This window comes from Suncus etruscus, chromosome 13 (assembly GCF_024139225.1).
Source record: "Suncus etruscus isolate mSunEtr1 chromosome 13, mSunEtr1.pri.cur, whole genome shotgun sequence".
NCBI lineage: Eukaryota > Metazoa > Chordata > Mammalia > Eulipotyphla > Soricidae > Suncus > Suncus etruscus.
Window position 1 is genome coordinate 24,591,777 of NC_064860.1, and position 22,683 is coordinate 24,614,459.

The 22,683-nt window shown below is 40.5% G+C and overlaps 1 protein-coding gene and 1 non-coding gene across 2 annotated transcripts in view; both read left to right on the top strand.

Annotated features, from left to right (window-relative positions):
• The window catches only part of ATR (ATR serine/threonine kinase), a 104,654-nt gene extending 86,209 nt beyond the window's left edge, over positions 1-18,445 (top strand). The window contains exons 40-47 of the mRNA XM_049785944.1: positions 1,763-1,963; positions 2,826-2,969; positions 6,179-6,329; positions 10,975-11,131; positions 11,260-11,413; positions 12,747-12,898; positions 14,932-15,037; positions 18,253-18,445. Of these exons, the coding sequence (XP_049641901.1) occupies positions 1,763-1,963; positions 2,826-2,969; positions 6,179-6,329; positions 10,975-11,131; positions 11,260-11,413; positions 12,747-12,898; positions 14,932-15,037; positions 18,253-18,426 (1,239 nt within the window). The 3' untranslated portion in view covers positions 18,427-18,445. The remainder of the gene's footprint in view (positions 1-1,762; positions 1,964-2,825; positions 2,970-6,178; positions 6,330-10,974; positions 11,132-11,259; positions 11,414-12,746; positions 12,899-14,931; positions 15,038-18,252) is intronic.
• LOC126026954 (small nucleolar RNA SNORA19) lies at positions 15,074-15,202 on the top strand. The gene has a single exon (XR_007502137.1). It is a non-coding gene; the product is annotated as a small nucleolar RNA SNORA19 (small nucleolar RNA).
• Positions 18,446-22,683: the final 4,238 nt, after the last annotated feature.

Genomic DNA, 22,683 nt, shown 5'->3' on the forward strand with positions numbered 1-22,683 from the left:
ATCATTTCAGAACCTATTTCATTACAATCTATTAGGGTACAAGCAATGTATTAAGGGAAGCAACAATGAATAAGACATGTTGTCCTGCCTTGGTATTCTCATAGTCTTGGAGCTAAGCAGATTGTTATATAGGAGTAGCTGCTTTTGTCAGTAAATTTGTTATCAGAATAAGGCCCTATTTACAGTAGAAACTGTTCTTTATAAAAAGTTGGGGGGAACCCTAATGAGTATAAATGGGGAGCAGAAGGTTGATTGGGATGTTCATAAGAAAGAAGATATGATAGAAGATTTTTGTTGGTTTGGATTTTGTTTTGTTTTATTTTGGTACCACATCCAGCTTTGCTCAGAGCTTATCCCACCACCCCCCCTTCCCCGCTTAGAGCTTATTTATTGCTCTGTGCTCAGGGATCACTCCTTGTAGTGATGGAGATTGAATCTGAATTTTCTGTACTCAGGTAAGTGCATTACCCATTTTTCCCTCTGGTGAATGAGATTTACTTTATAAGTAAAATAGCTAGGTTTCAGTCTTTTAACTATTTTTAGGTGAGAAATCTTGAGCAATGAATATTTTTGCTATCTTTGTCAATGTTAGTTGATCACTGATGCAGTTAACATTAAAACTGCAGTTAACATGGTATCATGATAGTGGCCAACACTTAAAAACATAGGCATTTCTAAGTGTTTAGTATGTACAAGTTTCCTTTGTTTTTTGTTTTTATTTTTGTTGTTGAGTTATACCCAGCAGCACTAAGAGGCTATTCCTGGTTCTGCACTCAGAAATCACTCCTGGCAGCCTCAGGGGACCACCTGGGATGCTGGGAATTGGACCAGGGTCCAACCTGGATTGGCCACTGCAAGGCAAACTTCCTACTACTGTGCTATTGCTCTGGCCCTGTTTTGTTTTGTTTTCTTCTGGGACCACATTCAATGGGGCTCAGGAGTTCCTCCTGACTCTGCGTTCAGGAATCTTCGTGAATTTAGGAAACTACATAGGAAACATACATACCAGGTCAGCTGGGTGCAAAACAAGCATCCTTCCACTGTAGTACTACCTTTCAGACTCCTCCATGCCTTTTTCTGAAACCTTTGTGATATTTAGGAATTTAGAACTTTTCAGATTCTTACAGGGAGTATAGTGCATAGATAACAATGTTACCTAGCACCATCCAGGGCAATCTAAAGGAATACCCATATTTATATATAACTATCTGCAGTAGGACATTTTAGTCTTTGCACTAAGAAAATTCAAGTATTATTTTCTGCCAATCAATATTTGCTACAAAAGAGTGTTTTGTAGAGACCCCTGAGAAATTTTTTTTTATCATCAGCTGATAAGCATAGTCCTTACTTATTTTTTTTTGTTTTGTTTTGTTTTGTTTCGGTTTGGTTTTGGGCCACACCAGCAGTGCTCAGGAGTTACTCCTGGTTCTGCGCTCAGAAATTACTCCTGGCAGGCTCTGGGGACCATATGGGGTGCCAGTATTCAAACCGCCATTCGTCCTGGGGTGGCCATAAGCAAGGTGAACGACCTACCACTGTGCTATCGCTCCGGCCCAACTTTACAGTTCTACAACATACAATTATTGATGAGGTAAAGGATAAAGAGGACATAATGTATTTTTAAAAATTGCATAAAGCTACAGACTGATGAAACAGTGTAATTAAGATATTGTATGAATGGAATATTTACTGTGATTGAAATGAAGCTTTATATATTTTATAGCATGCACAAGACATTAATTTGTACTTCTTTTTCCCCCAGGTGGATGGAAATACTTCCACGTTGAACATGAGCACACATTTTAGAATGCTTAAAAGGATGGTGGAAGATGCAGGATTTAGTGAAATCCTCATTCCTTTACAGTCAGTCATGATACCTACTCTTCCATCAATCCTGGGTACTCAGGCTAACCATGACCCATTTCCTGGGCACTGGGCTTATATTTCAGGCTTTGATGATACGGTAAATATAGAAATAGTTTTAAATTTTATTTAAGTCCAAGATTTTAAATGACTAGATTTAGAGTTTATTCAGAAATGAAGTACATTTTCTTTAGAAAGAAAATAATGCTAAGGAATACAGAAAAGTAAAACTCTCATCTGTTGTTACAAAATTAAGTGATAAAAATTTCATGTTGCCATGTTAGATAGGGTTTTTTTTTTTTGTTTGTTTTGTTTTTTGGGGGGTTTTCGGGCCACACCCATTTGATGCTCAGGGGTACTCCTGGCTAAGCGCTCAGAAATTGCCTCTGGCTTGTGGGGGACCATATGGGACATCAGGGGATCGAACTGGGTCCTTCCTTGGCTAGCGCTTGCAAGGCAGACACCTTACCTCTAGCGCCACCTCGCCGGCCCCTCTCTTGCATACTTTTTATTTTGTTAATATCATATATCTGGTTTTAATTATTCACCTTTTGCATTGTCTGCCTTTGATTCCCCCAGCCCGCATTGACAGCTCTTTGAACATATACATTTCATTTCCTTTTTTATAATATCTGTCTGACTCATGCCTTAATTTGTTTTATTTATTTCTTAGTGACACGAGGTATTTTTTTTTTGCAAGGTATTTTTTATTGAATAAAACTTCCTTAAGAAGATTTGAGAGAAGAGGGAAATGTGTTTGAGAGAGCAGAGGGTTCTCTAAAGTGAATAAGCAAAGAAACTTTAGAAAGAAAGCAAACAAGATATATGTTCAAAGAAAACATGAATTTGAAGACCAAGCCTTGTATCTTTATTTTAGTTCTTTAAAAACTCCTGTAACAGGATATATTGAAAAAAAAAAAAAATATGTTCAACATAGTACTTAATTTGTACCTATTTTTTAGGTGGAAATTCTTGCATCTCTTCAGAAACCAAAGAAAATTTCTTTAAAAGGATCTGATGGAAAGTTCTATATCATGATGTGTAAACCAAAAGATGATTTGAGAAAGGATTGTAGACTAATGGAATTCAATTCCTTGATAAATAAGGTTTGGAAAGAATTTATTTTGTTTTAGAGTTATCATGATTACTAAATCAGTGTAATATAAACTTTTCTTTATGCCATTATATCACTCTTGAAAAAAGGATAGGAACTATAGCCTTTTTCATTCCACTTAATTAAAATAATTTATAATAAGAAAAATGTGGGACCAGAGAGATAGCATGGAGGTTAAGGCGTTTGCCTTGCATGCTGAAGGACGGTGGTTCAAATCTCGGCATCTCATATGGTCCCCAAACCTGCCGAAGGCGATTTCTGAGCCTAGAGCCAGGAGTGGCCCCTGAGCGCTGCCGGGTATGACCCCCCCACACACACAAAAAAAGAAAAAAAAATGTTAAGACACACTTGGCTGATCCAGAGGAGCTTGGCCACAAAGCAGAATGATTCTAGCCCAACATGTAGAAAATACACTTCGTAGGCCTCCATCATGCATTAAGAATGAAGATGGCAGCCCTGGTGACCCGAAGAGTGCTGACCATCTATTTTGTCTCTCAATATGAAGGATCCTCATAGAACTAAAAGAAAGCATGGAATGGATTGAACGAACCATAAATAAGAATCAAGGGAATATGAAAATAGAAATAAGAAAACTCCAAACTGAAATAACAGGACTAAAGTACTTGATAGGTGAAATGAAAACTACTAGAAAGCCTCTCCAGCAGACTAACAGTGGCTGAGGAGAGAATCAGTGAGCTGGAAGATGAGATGGATAACGCCATACAATATAAGATTAGAAAAGAACCTTAAAACAAATGGTCAGACAATGATAAAAATCCTCAAAGAATGTGAACAGATGAAAATAGAAGTCTTTGATAAACTCACCAGAAACAACATAAGAATCAATGGAGTCCCAGAAACCCAGGAAGAAAATTAACATGAATAATCAATAGTCAAGGACATCATTGCAGAGAAACTCCCATAGCTAAAGATTGCATGCAGCCAAATTCTTTTTTTTTTGTTTTGTTTTCTGTTTTTTGGGCCACACCCATTTGATGCTCAGGGGTTACTCCTGGCTAAGCGCTCAGAAATTGCCCCTGGCTTGGGGGGACCATATGGAATGCCAGGGGATCCAACTGCAGTCCTTCCTTGGCTGGCGCTTGCAAGGCAGACACCTTACCTCTAGCGCCACCTCGCTGGCCCCACATGCAGCCAAATTCTGCATGCTTGAAGAGTACCACATACAGAGATCCGAAGAAAAACACCCCAAGACACATCCTAATGACAATGACAAGCCCCACAAATAGGGACAGAATACTGAAAGCAACAAGATCAACAAGGGAAATTACATTCAAAGGAGCATCCTTAAGATTTATAGCAGACTTGTCACAAGGAAACCTCAAGGCTCAAAGGCAATGGTGAGATAATAGTGTCAAAATTCAATGAAAGGAATGCTTCACTAGATTACTTCATCTAGCCATACTCACATTCAGGTTTAAAGGAAGCATACATAGATTCATGGATAAAAGAACAGCTCAGAAACTTTGCAGACTCAAAATCACCCTTAAAAAAAAAACTTAAAGGTCTACTTGAAGACAATACAGACCAAGAGACACACCAAAGAGACGCACATAAAGATGACATTAAATTCCATGAGAAAACTCTCTCTCAATGTCAACGAACTAAATGCACCAGTTAAGAGACACAAAATGGCAAAATGGATTAAAAAGCTGATCCGACATTCTGCTGCCTACAAGAAACACATTTGAATAGTCAGAACAAACATAAAATAAAATCAAGGGTTGGAGGACAATTATACAAGCAAACAACCCCTTAAAAAAGCTGGATTGGCCTTATTAATATCAGATGACACAAACTTTAGACTTAAAAATGTTATAAAGGATAAAGATGGATATTAAGAGTATTGTTACTTAAAATAATATTTGAACGGGGCCGGAGAGATAGCATGGAGGTAAGGCGTTTGCCTTTCATGCAGGAGGTCATCGGTTCGAATCCCGCCGTCCCATATGGTCCCCCGTGCCTGCCAGGAGCAATTTCTGAGCCTGGAGCCAGGAATAAACCCTGAGCACTGCCGGGTGTGACCCAAAAACCACAAAAAAAAAAAAAATGAATCATGTTTGTGGTTCAGCCGTGAGGGGGGGGGGAGCGGGGGGGGAGGGGGTCCTCAATTGTCTCTGTTGGTATAATAGTCAGTTTTGAAATAGATTTCTTATGGCATCGCTCTCAAGTTTTCAGGCAGGCTTTGTGATATAAAGAGAAAGTGGCCTAAAGCTATTTTGCAAAGGATTCTAAATGCCCAACATTTCATTATCTCAAATGCCATCAGGCTGTGTAAATCTATAAATTCTATTCTCAAGTGTTTGTTTATAACATAAGTCTTACTGAAGACTGAGTAAGTAATGATAAATTTGAATTACAAATATTTTTTCTTTTTAATTTATAATATCTTTATTTAAGCACCATGATTACAAACATGTTATAGAAAAGAACACCCCCCTTTACCAGTGCAACATTCCCACCACCAATGCCCCCAAATCCCTCCTCCCCCACCTCCTGCCTGTATTCGAGACAGGCATTCTACCATATTTGCCAGCGTATAAGATGACTGGGCGTCTAAGACGACCCCCTAATTTTGCAGTTAAAACATAGGTTTACGGGCCCAGAGAGATAGCACAGCGGCGTTTGCCTTGCAAGCAGCCCATCCAGGACCAAAGGTGGTTGGTTCGAATCCCGGTGTCCCATATGGTCCCCCGTGCCTGCCAGGAGCTATTTCTGAGCAGACAGCCAGGAGTAACCCCTGAGCATCGCCGGGTGTGGCCCAAAGAAAACAAACAAAAACAACAAACATAGGTTTAGGCCTATATTCGCTGTATCAGACAGAACATTCCTGTGCTGCAACTGTATGTACCACAGTGAGCCAATCACAACAAGCAAAGGTTCAAAGGTTATACTGTCATAAACTTCCTCTCTGACTCTGGCCCATCTGAGCAGGCTTTTGACAGTGTAGATTCAGGTCCAGAACATTGTCTAATTTGCCCCTAACTCAAGACATTTTTATGATTTGAAAATAGATTAGGTATATTGTCTGCTAGTTACTTGCCCTAAAAGCCTGAAAATTTACGCATATATCCCACATGGTTGGCTTTTACTGGTATTCTTTCACTGTGAAATGAATAATTTTTAGATATATAGATTAAATTTTTAGAACATCTGAATTTTATATTCTTTTTTTTTAAATAGTTTTTAAGAAAAGATGCAGAATCCCGTCGAAGAGAACTTCATATCCGAACATATGCAGTTATCCCACTAAATGATGAGTGTGGAATTATTGAGTGGGTTAACAACACTGCTGGCCTGAGACCTATTCTGAGCAAATTATATAAGGAGAAAGGTACTGAAGATTAATTCTTATCTTGTAATATTTATGAGCATGAGAAAAATGAATCACAAACATACATGAAATATGTATTTGTCATAAACATAAAGTTTTGTACATTATTAGAGGGATGAGAGGCCTGTGCTCAGAGCTTACTCCTGACTGTTCAGTGATTATTCCTGGTGGTACACGGGGACCATGTGTGGTACTGGAGGTTGAATCAGAATCAGTTACATGCAAAGCAGTTGCTTTACCTCGTGTTCTAGCTCTCTGTGCCAATATGTCTTTATGTGGCTGTAATAAGATTCTAGACCAAATAATATTCTATATAAAGAAGCACTTTTATATACAATTCTGTATTCAGCTATTACATCCAGAAATGTGAAATGTCAGGTTCTCTAGGAGATTGGTTAAGATTTGATTCCCACCAAAATCCCAAACAGGAAAGGCAGTTCCCATTCCCTGTCCGATTAGGTCAAGGAGAACAGTTCCAATTATAGAGAGTTGCAGAAAATAATTCACACAGTGAAAAGGTACGAGAATGGGTTCAGGAAATCCAGTGCTCAAGCAAGGAATTCAAACCACAAAAGCTTTCTGCTCCTAAGATGGAGTGCAGCTCAGTGGAAGAAGACCGAAGAATGAGCCCCAGCCTTCCTCAGACCCTTGCTTTTATTGATAAGAATCAGGTGCTACCCTAGGGTGGAAGCAGAATACCAAATAAGGAATAATCCAATATAGTATCACCAAGTCACACCCTAAGTTGAAGTACAATTATTGATTAGGGTAGGATCAGTAGCCCAACAGAAATGTATATTAAAATTTTTTACAGATATATATATCTTCTATATATACTAGAATTTAACTATTAACAGGTCTTGCTTATGGTAAGCATTCAACAAATAAGTATAGGCCAAGGATGGAAGTAGAGTAAACATATTAGCAAATACTATAATACTAATTGTTGCTGACAATGTTTACTGATAAATGTTGCAATTAATAGGAAAAATAATGGGGGGGGCCGGGCGGTGGCGCTAAAGGTAAGGTGCCTGCCTTGCCTGCGCTAGCCTTGGACGGACCGCGGTTCGATCCCCCGGTGTCCCATATGGTCCCCCAAGCCAGGAGCAACTTCTGAGCACATAGCCAGGAGTAACCCCTGAGCGTCACCGGGTGTGGCCCAAAAACCAAAAAAAAATAATAATAATAATAATAATAATGGGGCCAGAGAGAAAGAACAGCAGGATGACCTTGCATTGGTACTACCAACCTGGGTTTGAGCCCCAGCACTACAGATGGTCTCTGAACCCTGCCAAAAGTGATTCCTGAATGCAGTCAGAAGTATGTCTTGCGAAACTAGGTGTGTTTCCTACCCACTCCACTTTGGAGAAACAAAACTATAAATATTAGGGCCAGAGAGATAGAACATTGGTAGGGCATTTGCCTTGCACGCAGCAGATCTAGGAGGGACAGTGGTTCAAATCCCGGCATGCCATATGGATGCCAGGAGTGATTTCTGAGTAGAGCCAGGAGTAACCCCTGAGCGCTGCCAGGTGTGGCCCAAAAACAGAAACTAAAACCTATAAATATTTAGATAGCAAAGATAGGATAGGACTTCCTCAGGTTTGAGGACATTAAGATGTGTCAACTGAATGCAACAGTTAATGGATTAAATTCTCCCTCACATAAGGATGATAATGTTCAGTCTGAAATTTGAATAAGATGCTATAATTTTATAAAGTTCCTCATTTAGATGATTGTTCTAAAAAATAAGATTATGCAGAAAATCCAAGGCAAAAATATTTGAGAACTTTTTACACTGTTCCTTCAGTCTAAAATCTAAATAGGTAGTTTACAATATATATATATATAGTGATACAGGAAAAAGGTACGTAAGTTATTAGAGTAAAGTAGAGCATAATGTATTCATTTTCTGGGGATGCTGAAATAGTTCTAAATTAGTTATAAACAACAGGAATTTATTCTCTTCAAACTCTGATGGCTAGGTGTCCAAAAATCAGTATCAAGTAGGGCCTTGATTATTTGTGAGAATTCCAGGACAAAATTATCTCCTTGCTCTCCCTTAATGTCTGGTGCTCCGGCTTGGAGCCAGAGAGATAGTGTGGAGGTAAGGTGTTCGCTTTGCATGCAGCAGGTCAGTGGTTCGAATCCCAGCATTCCATATGGTCCCCCGAGCCTGCCAGGAGCAATTTCTGAGCATAGAGCCAGGAGTAACCCCTGAGAGCTGCCAGGTGTGACCCAAAATCCAAAACCCAAAAAAAAAAAAAGAATATCACTGGCTTGTAGAGGTATGACCTCACTCTTTGCCTTGATTTTCATACAATTCTCTCAGTCTCTGAGCTCTAATTTCTCCTAAGAACAATGAGTATTTGATATCAAGGACCCATCTTGATGACTTCATCTGAATCAAACTGATTACATGGCACACATCATATATTTTAAGAGTTGAAATTCAACGCAGAGTAGAAAATTATAATGATAATCACTTCATTATGGTTATGCTAAAAATATATGCCTTATCACTGTTAACAAGCCTGATGATCCCTGGGTCATCATTTTGGGAGTGATGGAGTTGAAGTAACTTAGCCAAGTTCCAGTAGTAAAGACATTCTAGTACTGAAACTTACACATTTATCACTCTAATATCAAGGAATGCTTTGACTAATTTTTATTTTTATTTATTTTTTAATAATTTTTATTTTGACCAAAGTGGATTACAAATCTTTCACAGTAATATTTTAGGTACATAGTGACATTGAATCAGGGGCATTCCCACCACCAATGTTGTCCTCCCTCCACCCATTTCCATCGTGCATCCCATACCCTCTCCTTTGACTCCCGGGCTGCTAATTTTTAGAAGGATTAAGTTAGGTGTATATGTTTTAGTTGATATTGAATTAAAATATATTTTCTGGGGCCGGAGAAATAGCACTGTGATAGGCCATTTGCCTTGCATGCGGCCAACCCTAGAGGGACCCCCTGTTCGATTCCCAGCATCCCGTTTAGTCCCCCAAGCCTGCCAGGAGTGATTGCTGAGCGCAGAGCCAAGAGTAAGCCCTGAGTGTTGCCAGGTACAGCTAAAAACAAATATATATATATATTTTTTTCTATCTTATGACCATATTTAAACTATGAAACAGTTAAATCTTAAAACCTTAAATCCCAAAGTTGTCTATAAATCTTTTGATTATACCATAGGTATAAAAAGCATCAAATCAAGGTGACAGTAATGGTACTTTATAGATTATTAATGTAAGATTTCTTTTTTTTTTTTTTTGGGAATGTAAGATTTCTGACCAAATGAACATTGCTATTATAACAGTGAATAATACCCCGGCTCAGAATTAATATCAAAGTTCTGCTTTCTCTGATGATTTTGCCTTGTACCAGGTCTGCTTAATTGCTTAAGAATAAGGTACACTATGAATCTTTTTTTTCCAGAGAGCCTGAGGGAGTGTTTTAGACTGTTCCTGACTTTATGCTCAAGAGTGTCCCCTGGTGGTGCGAGGAATCAAACCAGTGTTGGCAGCATACAAAGCAAATGCCTGTCCACCCATACTGTCTCTGAGGTCCTATACTATGAATCTTAAAGGCTAATTGTTTTGTTTTGTTTTGTTTTGGCCACATCCGGTGACACTCAGGGGTTACTCCTGGCTATGATCTCAGAAATCGCTCCTGGCTTGGGAGACCATATAGGATGACAGGATCAAACTGGGGTCCATCCTAAGCTAGCGCGGGCAAGGGAGACGCCTTACCCCTTGCACCACCACTCCAGCCCCCTTAAAGGCTAATTTTAAATAGATTAAGTTATTTCAGAATATCTTTAGAGGTTTCTTAGAAATCATTTTCTGCAGATCTATATACTGATTGCTTATTAATAAATCATTATAGTTTTATTTTAGTTAAGGCTATCGCTTTAGGAGGTGCATACTCAGTGGCATTCAGGGGTTACTTCTGCCTCTGAGCTCAGAAATCTCTCCTGGCAGGCTCAGGGGACCCTATGGGATGCTGGGTTTTGAATCTGTGTCTTTTTTTTTTTTTTTTTTTTTTTTTGGTTTTTGGGCCACACCCGGTGACGCTCAGGGGTTACTCCTGGGTATGCGCTCAGAAGTCACTCCTGGCTTGGGGGACCATATGGGAAACCGGGGGATCGAACCGTGGTCCATCCAAGGCTAGCACAGGCAAGGCAGGCACCTTACCTCTAGCGCCACCGCCCGACCCCAAATCTGTGTCTTAAGTTGGCTGCGTGCATGACAAATGCACTACCGCTGTGCTATCACTCTGGCCCCAGGATATAGCATTTTATAATTTTAGATACACTGTGCACAGAATATTTCCTCCATGTGATCTTCTGGAATTACCCAGTTCCACAACATTCATCTTTTTGACAGCAGTTTTCATCAGTAGACTTCACTTTGGATAAGACTAAGGGAAGATAATCTTTTTGTTATTCCATTATCATATCAAATGGTAAATTTACCCTTGCATAATTGAAATTTTTTTCATTTGCCTTTGAATACCAATTTGAGTATCACACAACTATTTGAATAGACATTATTAACCTAATTTAACAAAAAAATGAAAATGAAAAATATCCACCTCTCCTGTGGCTTATGTGAGTAAGGAAAATCATTCTATTTTGCAGGTGTTTATATGACAGGAAAAGAACTTCGCCAGTGTATGTTACCAAAGACTGCAGCTCTGTCTGAAAAACTCCAAGTATTTCAAGATGTTCTTGTGCCTAGGCATCCTCCTGTTTTTCATGAGTGGTTTTTGAGAACATTCCCTGACCCTACATCATGGTAAGTACCAAGAATTATAAGATATTGTATGGCTGGGGATTTTAAACAACAGTTTGGATTTATTTGGCCTATATAGCAAAAAAAAAAAAAAAAAAAAAGATGGTTGACTTGCCTGGTATTTCCTTTAGGTACAGTAGCAGGTCAGCATACTGCCGTTCCACTGCTGTTATGTCGATGGTTGGCTATATCCTAGGGCTGGGAGACCGGCATGGAGAAAACATTCTCTTTGATTCTTTGACTGGGGAATGTGTGCATGTGGATTTCAACTGTCTCTTCAATAAGGTGAGTAATATGCTCTGGGCTAATTTAATTGTGTTTTCTCCCACTTCACTTTTTCTAATAATATTCCTCCATAGTTATGGCTGTGGGTAATAGTTACATTCACAGTCAAATGGCAGTGGAAGCTTGCCAGTGGGTTTAGTTGGTGGAATCCATATTAATAAATCTCTCTAGGATAGAAAGAACATCAGTGAAGAATGATAGTGAAAAACTTAAGTGAACTTGGAAGTTCAGAGGCATAGGTTCAAGTTTTGACTCAAATAGTTCTTAGTTATATGAATAGGCAGAACCAGTCATTGTCCTGCGATTTAGTTTTAGAGAGACAATAGTATTTAATGTGATGGTCTCCAAAACTGGTAATCAGTTTAGAAGTCATTCAAAAATTTTAAAGTAAAGCTACCAAGGAAATCTCAGATTCATATTCTATAGGGCACATAAAGAAATCTTGGAGAATAGTTGGTTGGTGAATGTCAGAAAGAAAATTAACAGAACTTTATTATTTTGCCTGTTACATTCGTGAAAGTTCTAATTGCTAATTTTCCTTTGACATGAAAGTTTTTATAAAAATTAGAAAGTGGGGCCCGGAGAGATAGCACAGCGGCGTTTGCCTTGCAAGCAGCCGGTCCAGGACCAAAGGTGGTTGGTTCGAATCCCTGTCCCATATGGTCCCCCATGCCTGCCTGGAGCTATTTCTGAGCAGACAGCCAGGAGTAACCCCTGAGCAATGCCAGGTGTGGCCCAAAAACAAACAAAAAAAATTAGAAAGTGTGATAATGGTTGTTTGTCCCTTATAGTATTTATGAAAGACATTAAGGAGGTTAACGTAAGACTAAAATATTGAATGCCTAAAATTTTCTGTGCTATCCATCCTGGTAATTCAGTGAAAGCTGAATCTGTAATCCTAGATCCTTTGTTTTGTTTTCTTTTTCTTTTTCTTTTCTTTCTTTTTTTTTTTTTTTTTTTCTGGGCCATACCTGGGTATGCTCAGAGGTTACTCCTGGCCCTGTGCTCAGAAATTGCTCTTGGCTTAGGAAACATAATGGGATGCCAGGAATTGAACCAAGGTATTTCCTGGGTCCTCGGCATACAAGACAAATGCCCTACCACTGTGCTATCTCTCCAGAACCCCCCCAAATTTTTTTTTAATTATAGATCTTTCCAAGGTATTTGTTTCATTTCCCCAGAGCAAATGTAGAATTAGGTGACTGTATTTATCTCTGGTTACACATACTAATAATTTGTGGGTGTCTTTTATAAGAACCTAGATATCAAACTGTTTTTTTGGTAACAAAATTTAAATATTCTTAACATTTTTCTAAAAAAAATTTTTTTTTAGGGAGAAACATTTGAAGTTCCAGAAATTGTTCCATTTCGATTAACTCATAATATGGTTAATGGAATGGGACCTATGGGAACAGAAGGCCTTTTTCGAAGAGCTTGTGAGGTTACAATGAGACTGATGCGAGATCAGAGAGAGCCTTTAATGAGGTAATCATTTATATTCTGTGAAGAATTTAACAGTAACCTTGTCTTAATTGGTCTTGAATTTCTTTTTCCTTAAATTTAACAATAACTTTAGACGCTTATTGTTTTGTAAGAAAAGAAGTGAAAAAATTACACTTGCAGTGTAGAAACAAATGGATTTCAGTGCAGGCAAGAAGTTCAGAAAACTATTTAGAAGACCATTGTAGTAGAACATGGGATGAACTGATTCATGTGACAATGGAGATAGATAGGTAAACTTGAGCTGGAGAGATAGCATGGAGGTAATGTGTTTGCCTTACATGCTGAAGATCGGTGATTCAAATCCCGGCCTCCCATATGGTCCCCTGAGCCTGCCAGGATTGATTTCTGAGTATAGAGCCAGGAGTAACCCCTGGTTGTTGCTGGGTGTGACCCAAAAACCAAAAAAAAAAAAAGATAAAAGAAAAGTAAACTTAAGCAGAATATATCTTAAGAAGTTGTTGTTGTTTTTGGGGGGGGGGGGGGGATTGGGTTGGGTTACTCCTGGCTCTGCATTCAAAAATCACTCTTGGCAGGCGTGGGGGACTATTTGAGATGCCGGGATTCAAACCATTATCACCGTCTGTCCTGGATCAGCTGCATGCAAGGTAAACACTCTACCGTTGTGCTGTCTCTCTGGCCCCTATCTAAGAAGTTTTTAAGTACATTAAAGATGAATTAGGGGGGCCGGGCGGTGGCGCTGGAGGTAAAGGTGCCTGCCTTGCCTGCGCTAGCCTAGGACGGACCGCGGTTCGATCCCCCGGCGTCCCATATGGTCCCCCAAGTAGCCAGGAGCAACTTCTGAGCGCATAGCCAGGAGTAACCCCTGAGCGTCACAGGGTGTGGCCCAAAAACCAAAAAAAAAAAAAAAAGATGAATTAGGCAGCTGGAGAGATAGCATGGAGGTAGTGCATTTGCCTTGCATGCAGAAGGACAGTGGTTCAAATCCCAGCATCCCATATAGCTCCCAAGCTTGCCAGGAGCAATTTCTGAGTGTAGAGCCAGGAGTAACCCCTGAGCGCTGCCAGCTGTGACCCAAAAACCAAAAAATAAAATAAAGATGAATTAGAGATGATTCCTACTTACAGATGGTTTGCGTTTTGGTGTGTTTTCGTTTTGTTTTGTTTTGTTGTTTTTTTGGGCCACAACCAGCAGCACTCAGGGGTTTACTCCTGGCTCTGCACTCAGAAATCGTTCCTGACAGACTCGGGGATCATATGGGATGCTGGGGATCAAACCCAGGTAAGTCCCAGGTTGGCAAATGCCCTACCGCTGTGCTATCGCTTCGACCCTTGCATAGATGGTTTAAAGATCATGCTTTTTACTGATTTAAGGGATGCAGGAGAAATAATTTAGAAATACTCAGTTTTCTTTGCTTGTAAGACATTTAAAGTAGGCTTAGATGCCTTAGCTTCACATAGGGAAGTTGCTTTACTTAGGGAGCAGTTCTAGGTAGGATTTAGTGACTATAGCACAATTGGAAGACTGGACCAGTTGCTCGTGGTGTCTAGTGGGTAGATCAGACAAAGACTATTTCGCTTAGTCAAGAAATACTTTCCAGGGCCCGGAGAGATAGCACAGCGGCGTTTGCCTTGCAAGCAGCCGATCCAGGACCAAAGGCGGTTGGTTCAAATCCCGGTGTCCCATATGGTCCCCCGTGCCTGCCAGGAGCTATTTCTAAGCAGACAGCCAGGAGTAACCCCTGAGCACCGCCGGGTGTGGTCCAAAAACAAAAAAAACGAAACACTTTCCAGTTTACAGTGACATCTAGAGATACCGACTTGTCTTATTCTTCAACAATACTTCTGATCCCCCTCTACTTAGCCTTTTTCTATTCTTTGCCTTCATTTCCTCATCCCAGAATACTACTCCTGTACACATATTTACTGAAAAGATAATATTACTGATAGTTTACATTTTTTACTTACTCTTACAACTAAGTGTTGATGTTAGAGATTGATTTTTATTTTTACAAAGATAATCTTGAGTCATGGCCATAATATTTGTTTCCATTTTAGTGTCCTGAAGACTTTTCTACATGATCCTCTTGTGGAGTGGAGTAAACCAGTGAAAGGACATTCCAAAGCCTCATTAAATGAAACTGGGGAAGTTGTCAACGAGAAGGTTAGTAGATTGCTGAACGTAGAAAGAGTAGATATTGTGCACATTTCATTGACCTGCTTTCTTCTGTTCATGTGAGAAGTGTTATTTCTCATTTGCTATATAATAGTTGAAGGCTAATTAGCAATATGACTCCATAGTGATACTGCCAGTCTCCTTCAGACAGTTCTTTCAGATTGCCTTGGTGAATTACAAATCAGAATGTTATCAGCACCTGGTTTGTCATTTAGTGTTTCTTGTTAAAGAGTCTTCTAGGGTTTAAAAGATTGTGTATTTGGGCCCGGAGAGATAGCACAGCGGTGTTTGCCTTGCAAGCAGCCGATCCAGGACCAAAGGTGGTTGGTTCAAATCCCGGTGTCCCATATGGTCCCCCGTGCCTGCCAGGAGCTATTTCTGAGCAGACAGCCAGGAGTAACCCCTGAGCACTGCCGGGTGTGACCCAAAAACCAAAAAAAAAAAAAAAGAAAAAAAAGGACTGTGTATTTGAGGAACATAGGTAATTCTCTGTCACTAGTTGAAAACATAGGATTGGGGTTGGTGGCTTTGGATTGAACTTCCAGCTCCATATTGTACATGTTCTGAATCATCTCTCCCCCATGCCCATGAAAAATGCTTGCCCGTGCATGTGTGTGATCCTCTGTCCCCATATGGGCCTATTTTTATTTCTCAATGTTGACATAATACTATTATCTCATCAGAAGTACCGAATAAATACCATTAAAAAAAAAGAAAGAGTAGATATTGTATATCTTTACAAATGACAGCTGATTTTAAATATTAGTAGTAACTAAACAATGAAGACTCTGAAATCTCATTCTTCCTGAAATATTCTTTATTGCCATTGCTAATCTTAACAGTATTAGTTGTGTAGTAAAAGAGTTCACACACTTGTTTATCCATATGCTTTTCACAGTTCAGAGATGGTAAGGAAGGGCCAGAGAGATAGCACAGTGATAGGAAGTTTGCCTTGCACACGGCCAACTCAAGATAGACCTGAATTCGATTCCCAGCAACCCATATGGTCCCCTGAGCACTGTTGGGTATGGGTCCCCCCCTCCCAATTAAAGAGAGAGAAAAAGATGGAATGGGGAGTGAAGCAATAATACAGCAGGTCGGCTGTTTGCCTTGCACGTGGCTGACCTGAGTTCCATCTCCAGCATCCCATATGGTCTTCCCCACCTGCCAAGAGTGATTACAAATTACAAAGCCAGGAATAAGTCCTGAGCATCACCAAGTGTGGGCCAAATACCCCATCTCCACCAATCCCCCCCAAAAAAAGAGATATGGAAGGGATGGGAGTGTTATTTAGGGAGCTACTAAAGGGTTGAAGCACATGCTTTGTATGCAGGAAAACTGGGTTTGCTACCTGCATACCAATGGTCTCCATGTATTACCTGGAACAAGCTACTCCTAGATAAAAGTGTAGCCCCTTAGCACTGCAGGGTGTAAATCAAAAACAAGACTGAGGAGCCAGAGCAATAGCACAGTGATAGGGCATTTGCCTTGCACGCGGCTGACACATGATGGACCCAGGTTCAATCCTTGGTGTCCCATATGGTCCCCCGAGCCAGAAGTGATTTCTGAGTGCATAGCCAGGAGTAACCCCTGAGCATCACCGGGTGTGACCCAAAAACAAACAAAAAAATACAAGACAAAAAATATGTGAAACAAGTTGTATATATAAATCCCAACATTGAATAACTTTGTAAATCACAATGGTTTAAATGAAATTTTAAAAAAGAAAAAAAGGGGGGGTTGCTGGAAAGATAGCATGGAGGTAGGTTGTTTACCTTGCATGCAGAAGGACAGTAGCTAGAATCCCAGCATCCCCGATGGTCCCCTGAGCCTGCCAGGAGCGATTTATGAGCAGAGAGCCAGGAGTAAGTAACACATGAGCGCTGCCAGGTGTGAACCCCCAATAAAAAAGAAAGAAAAAAAAAAACTGAAAAGAACTTAAACCCCAGGGCCGGGCAGTGGCGCTAGAGGTAAGGGACCTGCCTTGCCTGTGCTAGCCTTGGACGGACTGCGGTTCGATTCCCGGGTGTCCCATATGGTCCCCCAAGCCAGGAGCAACTTCTGAGCGCATAGCCAGGAGTAACCCCTGAGCGTCACCGGATGTGGCCCAAAAATCAAAAAAAAAACAAAACTTAAACCCCAATTGCCTGATATTATAAAACATTCATTCTCAGCTTTAATTGATAGCATTTTACTCATTAATATTATTTTGAAGAGGTTGTAGTTCTTTCTAATAACCAAAAATAAAATTTTAAATTTTCAAATAAACTAATAAAACATTTAATATAAAAGTAAAATTTAATAATATTCAAATTTTTATTAAAAAACTCATATTTAAGTCCTAAGCGCTTCCAGGATAACTTTTTTGTTTGTTTGTTTTTGTTTTTGGGCCACACCCGGCGGTGCTCAGGGGTTACTCCTGGCTGTCTGCTCAGAAATAGCTCCTGGCAGGCACGGGGGACCATATGGGACACCGGGATTCGAACCAACCACCTTTGGTCCTGGATGGGCTGCTTGCAAGGCAAACACCGCTGTGCTATCTCTCCGGGCCCCCAGGATAACTTTTTTAACCAGTGTTATATTTTTAGAATTATAATGTGGGATTCCCAGGTATTTCTTATAGTATAGAAAAATATTCAAGACGTTCATATTGTCTTAACATTGCAAGCTTCAAAATTAGCACCTCAGGGCCAGAGTGGTAGCACAGTGGTAGTACGTTTGCCTTGCACGTGGACCTGGGTTTGATCCTTAGCATCCCATAGTGTTCCCTGAGCCTATCAGGAGTGACATCTGAGCACAGAGCCAGGAGTAATCCCTAAGTGTCATTCAGTATGGTCCAAACCCCCCCCCCCATAGAAAAGAACAAAATTAGCACCTCAAGTTACTGTGTTTGTTTCATTCTTGTTTATTATTTGCTTTCATAAAGGGGTAATGATGAATAAAGAGGCGTTAACAATTGTTAGCAATTGTTAAAAGGGGTTTAGAATGTTAAAGGGGTGTTAAGGATTGGGGTGCTTGCTTTTGCATGAGAATGACCCAGGTTTAGTCCCTGGCATTCCATATCATCTTGACCCTGCCAGAAGTGATCCCTGAGCACTGATGAGTATTGCTCTAAATAAAAGAAAAGTTAAATAACAGGTGAGTAGTGATTCCAAGTTATGTAATCCTTTAGCCTTTGTTATTTTCATTTTTTTCTTTTCTAGGCCAAGACGCATGTTCTTGACATTGAACAGAGACTGCAAGGTGTAATCAAGAACCGAAATAGAGTGACAGGGCTGCCATTATCCATTGAAGGACATGTGCATTACCTTATACAGGAAGCTACTGACGAAAACTTACTGTGCCAGATGTACCTGGGCTGGACCCCTTATATGTGAATGAAGTTGCTTCAAAGAATACATCACTATTTCTGAGCAGACAGCCAGGAGTAACCCCTGAGCACCGCCGGGTGTGGCCCAAAAAACAAAACAAAAAAAAAGAATACATCACATCCAAAGTCAATGCTTTTGGTACTAATATGTCATTATTATTATTCAGTTCCAAAATACAGTATGTTCCCAGAGAAAATGATGTTATTTATCCTTTGTTAATACTTAAAATAATATATGTCATTAAAATAAACTGTCTTCTTGGGCCGGAGAGATAGCATGGAGGTAAGGCATTTGCCTTGCATGCAGGAGGTCATCAGTTCGAATCCTGGCGTCCCATATGGTCCCCCATGCCTGCCAGGAGCAATTTCTTTTTTTTTTTTTTTTTTGGGCCACACCCTGTGACGCTCAGGGGTTACTCCTGGCTATGCGCTCAGAAGTTGCTCCTGGCTTCTTGGGGGACCATATGGGATGCCGGGGGATCGAACCGCGGTCCGTCCTAGGCTAGCGCAGGCAAGGCAGGCACCTTACCTCCAGCGCCACCGCCCGGCCCCTTTTTTTTTTTTTTTTTTTTTTTTTTTTTGGTTTTTTTGGGCCACACCCTGTGACGCTCAGGGGTTACTCCTGGCTATGCGCTCAGAAGTTGCTCCTGGCTTCTTGGGGGACCATATGGGACGCCGGGGGATCGAACCGCGGTCCGTCCTAGGCTAGCGCAGGCAAGGCAGGCACCTTACCTCCAGTGCCACCGCCCGGCCCCTTTTTTTTTTTTTTGGTTTTTCGGGCCACACCCGTTTGATGCTCAGGGGTTACTCCTGGCTACCCGCTCAGAAATTGCCCCTGGCTTGGGGGGACCATATGGGACACCGGGGGATCGAACCATGGTCCTTTCCTTAGCTAGCGCTTGGGCAGACACCTTACCTCTAGCGCCACCTCGCCGGCCCCTAGGAGCAATTTCTGAGCCAGGAATAACCCCTGAGCACTGCCGGGTGTGACCCAAAAACCACAAAAAAATAAATAAATGAATGAATGAATAAATAAATAAAAATAAACTGTCTTCTTAATATATATTGTGAATGGTAACTGGAGAAATTAAACATGATATGGGGGGTTGTTTTGGGATCCACACCAAGCTGTTCCCAGAGCTAACTGACTCTGATTCTCGAGCATTTCCAGGAGTGATGCTCAGATCTAACCTGAGTCAGCACTATTCAGGACAGTACCTAAAAATTCTTTCTTTTGCACAAACCCAGCATTCTATACCTTCTTTGGCTCTTTGCAAGAAACAAATCAGCCTAATTTTATTTTACAAACTTTATTTTCTTTCATGTACTGGTTAACAAGAGGATTTGTTAATAAATATTTTACTCAATTAAATTTGTTCTCAGAGCAACTTCTTTTGCCCTCTTAAGTATTGATAATCTAGTAAAACAAAGAGCTCATCAGTTTCACTTGATAAAACTTGTTATGGGGGCCGGAGAAATAGCATGAAGGCAGGGCCTTGCATGCAGAAGGACAGTGGTTTGAATCCTGATATATCAGATGGTCCCTCAGGCCTGCCAGAAGCAATTTCTGAGCATAGACCCCTGAGCGATGCCAGGTGTCACCCAAAAACTAAAACAAACAAACTTGTTTTTGTTTTCTTTGGGGATTACACCTTGCAATGCTCAGGTATTCTGGCTCTGAACTCAGGAATCATTCTTGGTGATGCTCAGGGGACCAGATGGAGTGGCAGGTATTGACCACAGGTAGGCCACCTGCAGGGCAAATAAATGCCCTGTCAATGTACTATTTCTCGGCCCCTAATGAACTAACAACGATTTTAAATTGACAGGAAAAAAAAATAAAGCAAGAAAGAGGAGTGTTAAAACTTAAGTAAATATTCTGTGATTTTGCTTGTTTGTTTGTTTGTTTTGTTTTTGGGTCACACCTGGCAGCGCTCAGGGGTTACTCCTGGCTCTATGCTCAGAAATCACTCCTAGCGGGCTCGGGGGACCATACGGAATGCCGGAATTCGAACCACCGTCCTACCCTTCATGCCATCTCACCGGCCCCTTATCCTGTGATTTTTATAGCTGCTGCCGTACTGACATGTACCAGACAGAATGCAGAGTCTAGGAGTCTAGTGGTTTGGAAACAACAATACCAAACATTTCATTGCAATTCACACAGAAAAAATGTTACTGAGTTTCCACATTTTCATGTAAATTAAAATTACAAAGCAATGAATTTAATAATCAAATGGGAAACTTTTATCTTTCACTTATTCGATAGAATTCTGCCTTTTGGTACGATTGAAAGTGATGCAGCAGGGTCCGGAGAGATAGCATAGCGGCGTCTGCCTTGCAAGCAGCCGATCCAGGACCAAAGGTGGTTGGTTCGAATCCCGGTGTCCCATATGGTCCCCCGTGCCTGCCAGGAGCTATTTCTGAGCAGACAGCCAGGAGTAACCCCTGAGCACCGCCAGGTGTGACCCAAAAAAAACACAAAAAAAGAAAAGAAAGTGATGCAGCAAAAAGTATCAAAGCAGTTCTGGATGATTCAATCAAAGAATATATTTTGTGGGGGGGAAAGGCAGGTCTGGAAAGTAAAACATTATTTCTTCAACTCAGAAATAATAACTTTACAGAGAAACCTGGATGGAATCGAAAGGGGAGTTAGGAACTTTTACAAGTTAGGAAGAAAACTATTTTTCGTTTATTTTGAGCCACAGAGGCTGTCTTAATCCTCCTTTGTTTAGGAATCACTTCTTTTATTTATTTATTTATTTATTTGGTTTTTTGGCCACACCCGGCGTTGCTCAGGGGTTACTCCTGGCTGTCTGCTCAGAAATCGCTCCTAGCAGGCACGGGGGACCATATGGGACACCGGGATTCGAACCAACCACCTTTGGTCCTGGATTGGCTGCTTGCAAGGCAAACGCCACTGTGCTATCTCTCCAGGCCCAGGAATCACTTCTTTCATTCTTTTTTTTTTTTTAATAGTTCCCTGAGCCTTCCAGGAGCGATATCTTCTTGTTAATATTAATATCTTTATTTAAAAATCTTGATTACAAATGATTGTATTTGGGTTTCAGTCATGTAAAGAACACCCCCCTTCACCAGTGCAACATTCCCACCACCAATGTCCCAAATCTATCTCCTCCCCACCCCACCCCAATCTGTACTCTAGACAGGCTTTCTACTTCCCTCATTCATTTATATTGTTATGATAGTTCTCAGTGTAGTTATTTCTCTAACTGCAATCACCACTCTTTGTGGTGAACTTCATGTCGTGAGCCGGACCTTCCGGCCCTCCTCTCTTTGTCTCTGAGAATTATTGCACACGTGTCTTATTTTTCTTAAAACCCATAGACGAGGGAGACTATTCTGCATATATCTCTCCCCTCTGGCTTATGTCACTCAGCATAATAGATTCCATGTCCATCCATGTATAGGAAAATTACATGACTTCATCTCTCCTGATGGCTGCATAATACTCCATTGTGTATATGTACCATCACTTCTATAGGGGTCAGGGGCCTATATGGGGATGTTTGGGGGAGACAGTGATGCAAGGCCAGTACTCCCTGTTGTGCTGCAAAAAATGTTTTTTTATATATATTTTTTATTTAAACACCTTGATTACATACATGATTGTGTTTAGGTTTCAGTCATGTAAAGAACTCCCATCACCAATGTCCCAAGTCTCCCTCCTTCCCACCCAACCCCCGCCTGTACTCTAGACAGGCTTTCTATTTCCCTCGTACATTCTCATTATTAGGATAGTTCAAAATGTAGTTATTTCTCTAACTAAACTCATATCTGTTTGTGGTGAGCTTCATGAGGTGAGCTGTAACTTCCAGCCCTTCTCTCTTTTGCGTCTGAAAATTATTATTGCAAGAATGTCTTTCATTTTTCTTAAAACCCATAGATGAGTGAGATCATTCTGCATCTTTCTCTTTGACTTATTTCACTCAGCATAATAGATTCCATGTACATCCATGTATAGGAAAATTTCATGACTTCATCTTTCCTGACAGCTGCATAATATTCCATTGTGTATATATACCACAGTTTCTTTAACCATTCATCTGTTGAAGGGTATCTTGGTTGTTTCCAGAGTCTTGCTATGGTAAATAGTGCTGCAATGAATATAGGTGTGAGGAAGGGATTTTTATATTGTATTTTTGTGTTCCTAGGGTATATTCCTAGGAGTGGTATAGTTGGATTGTATGGGAGCTCAATTTCCATATCGCTTTCCATAAAGGTTGAACTAGACAGCATTCCC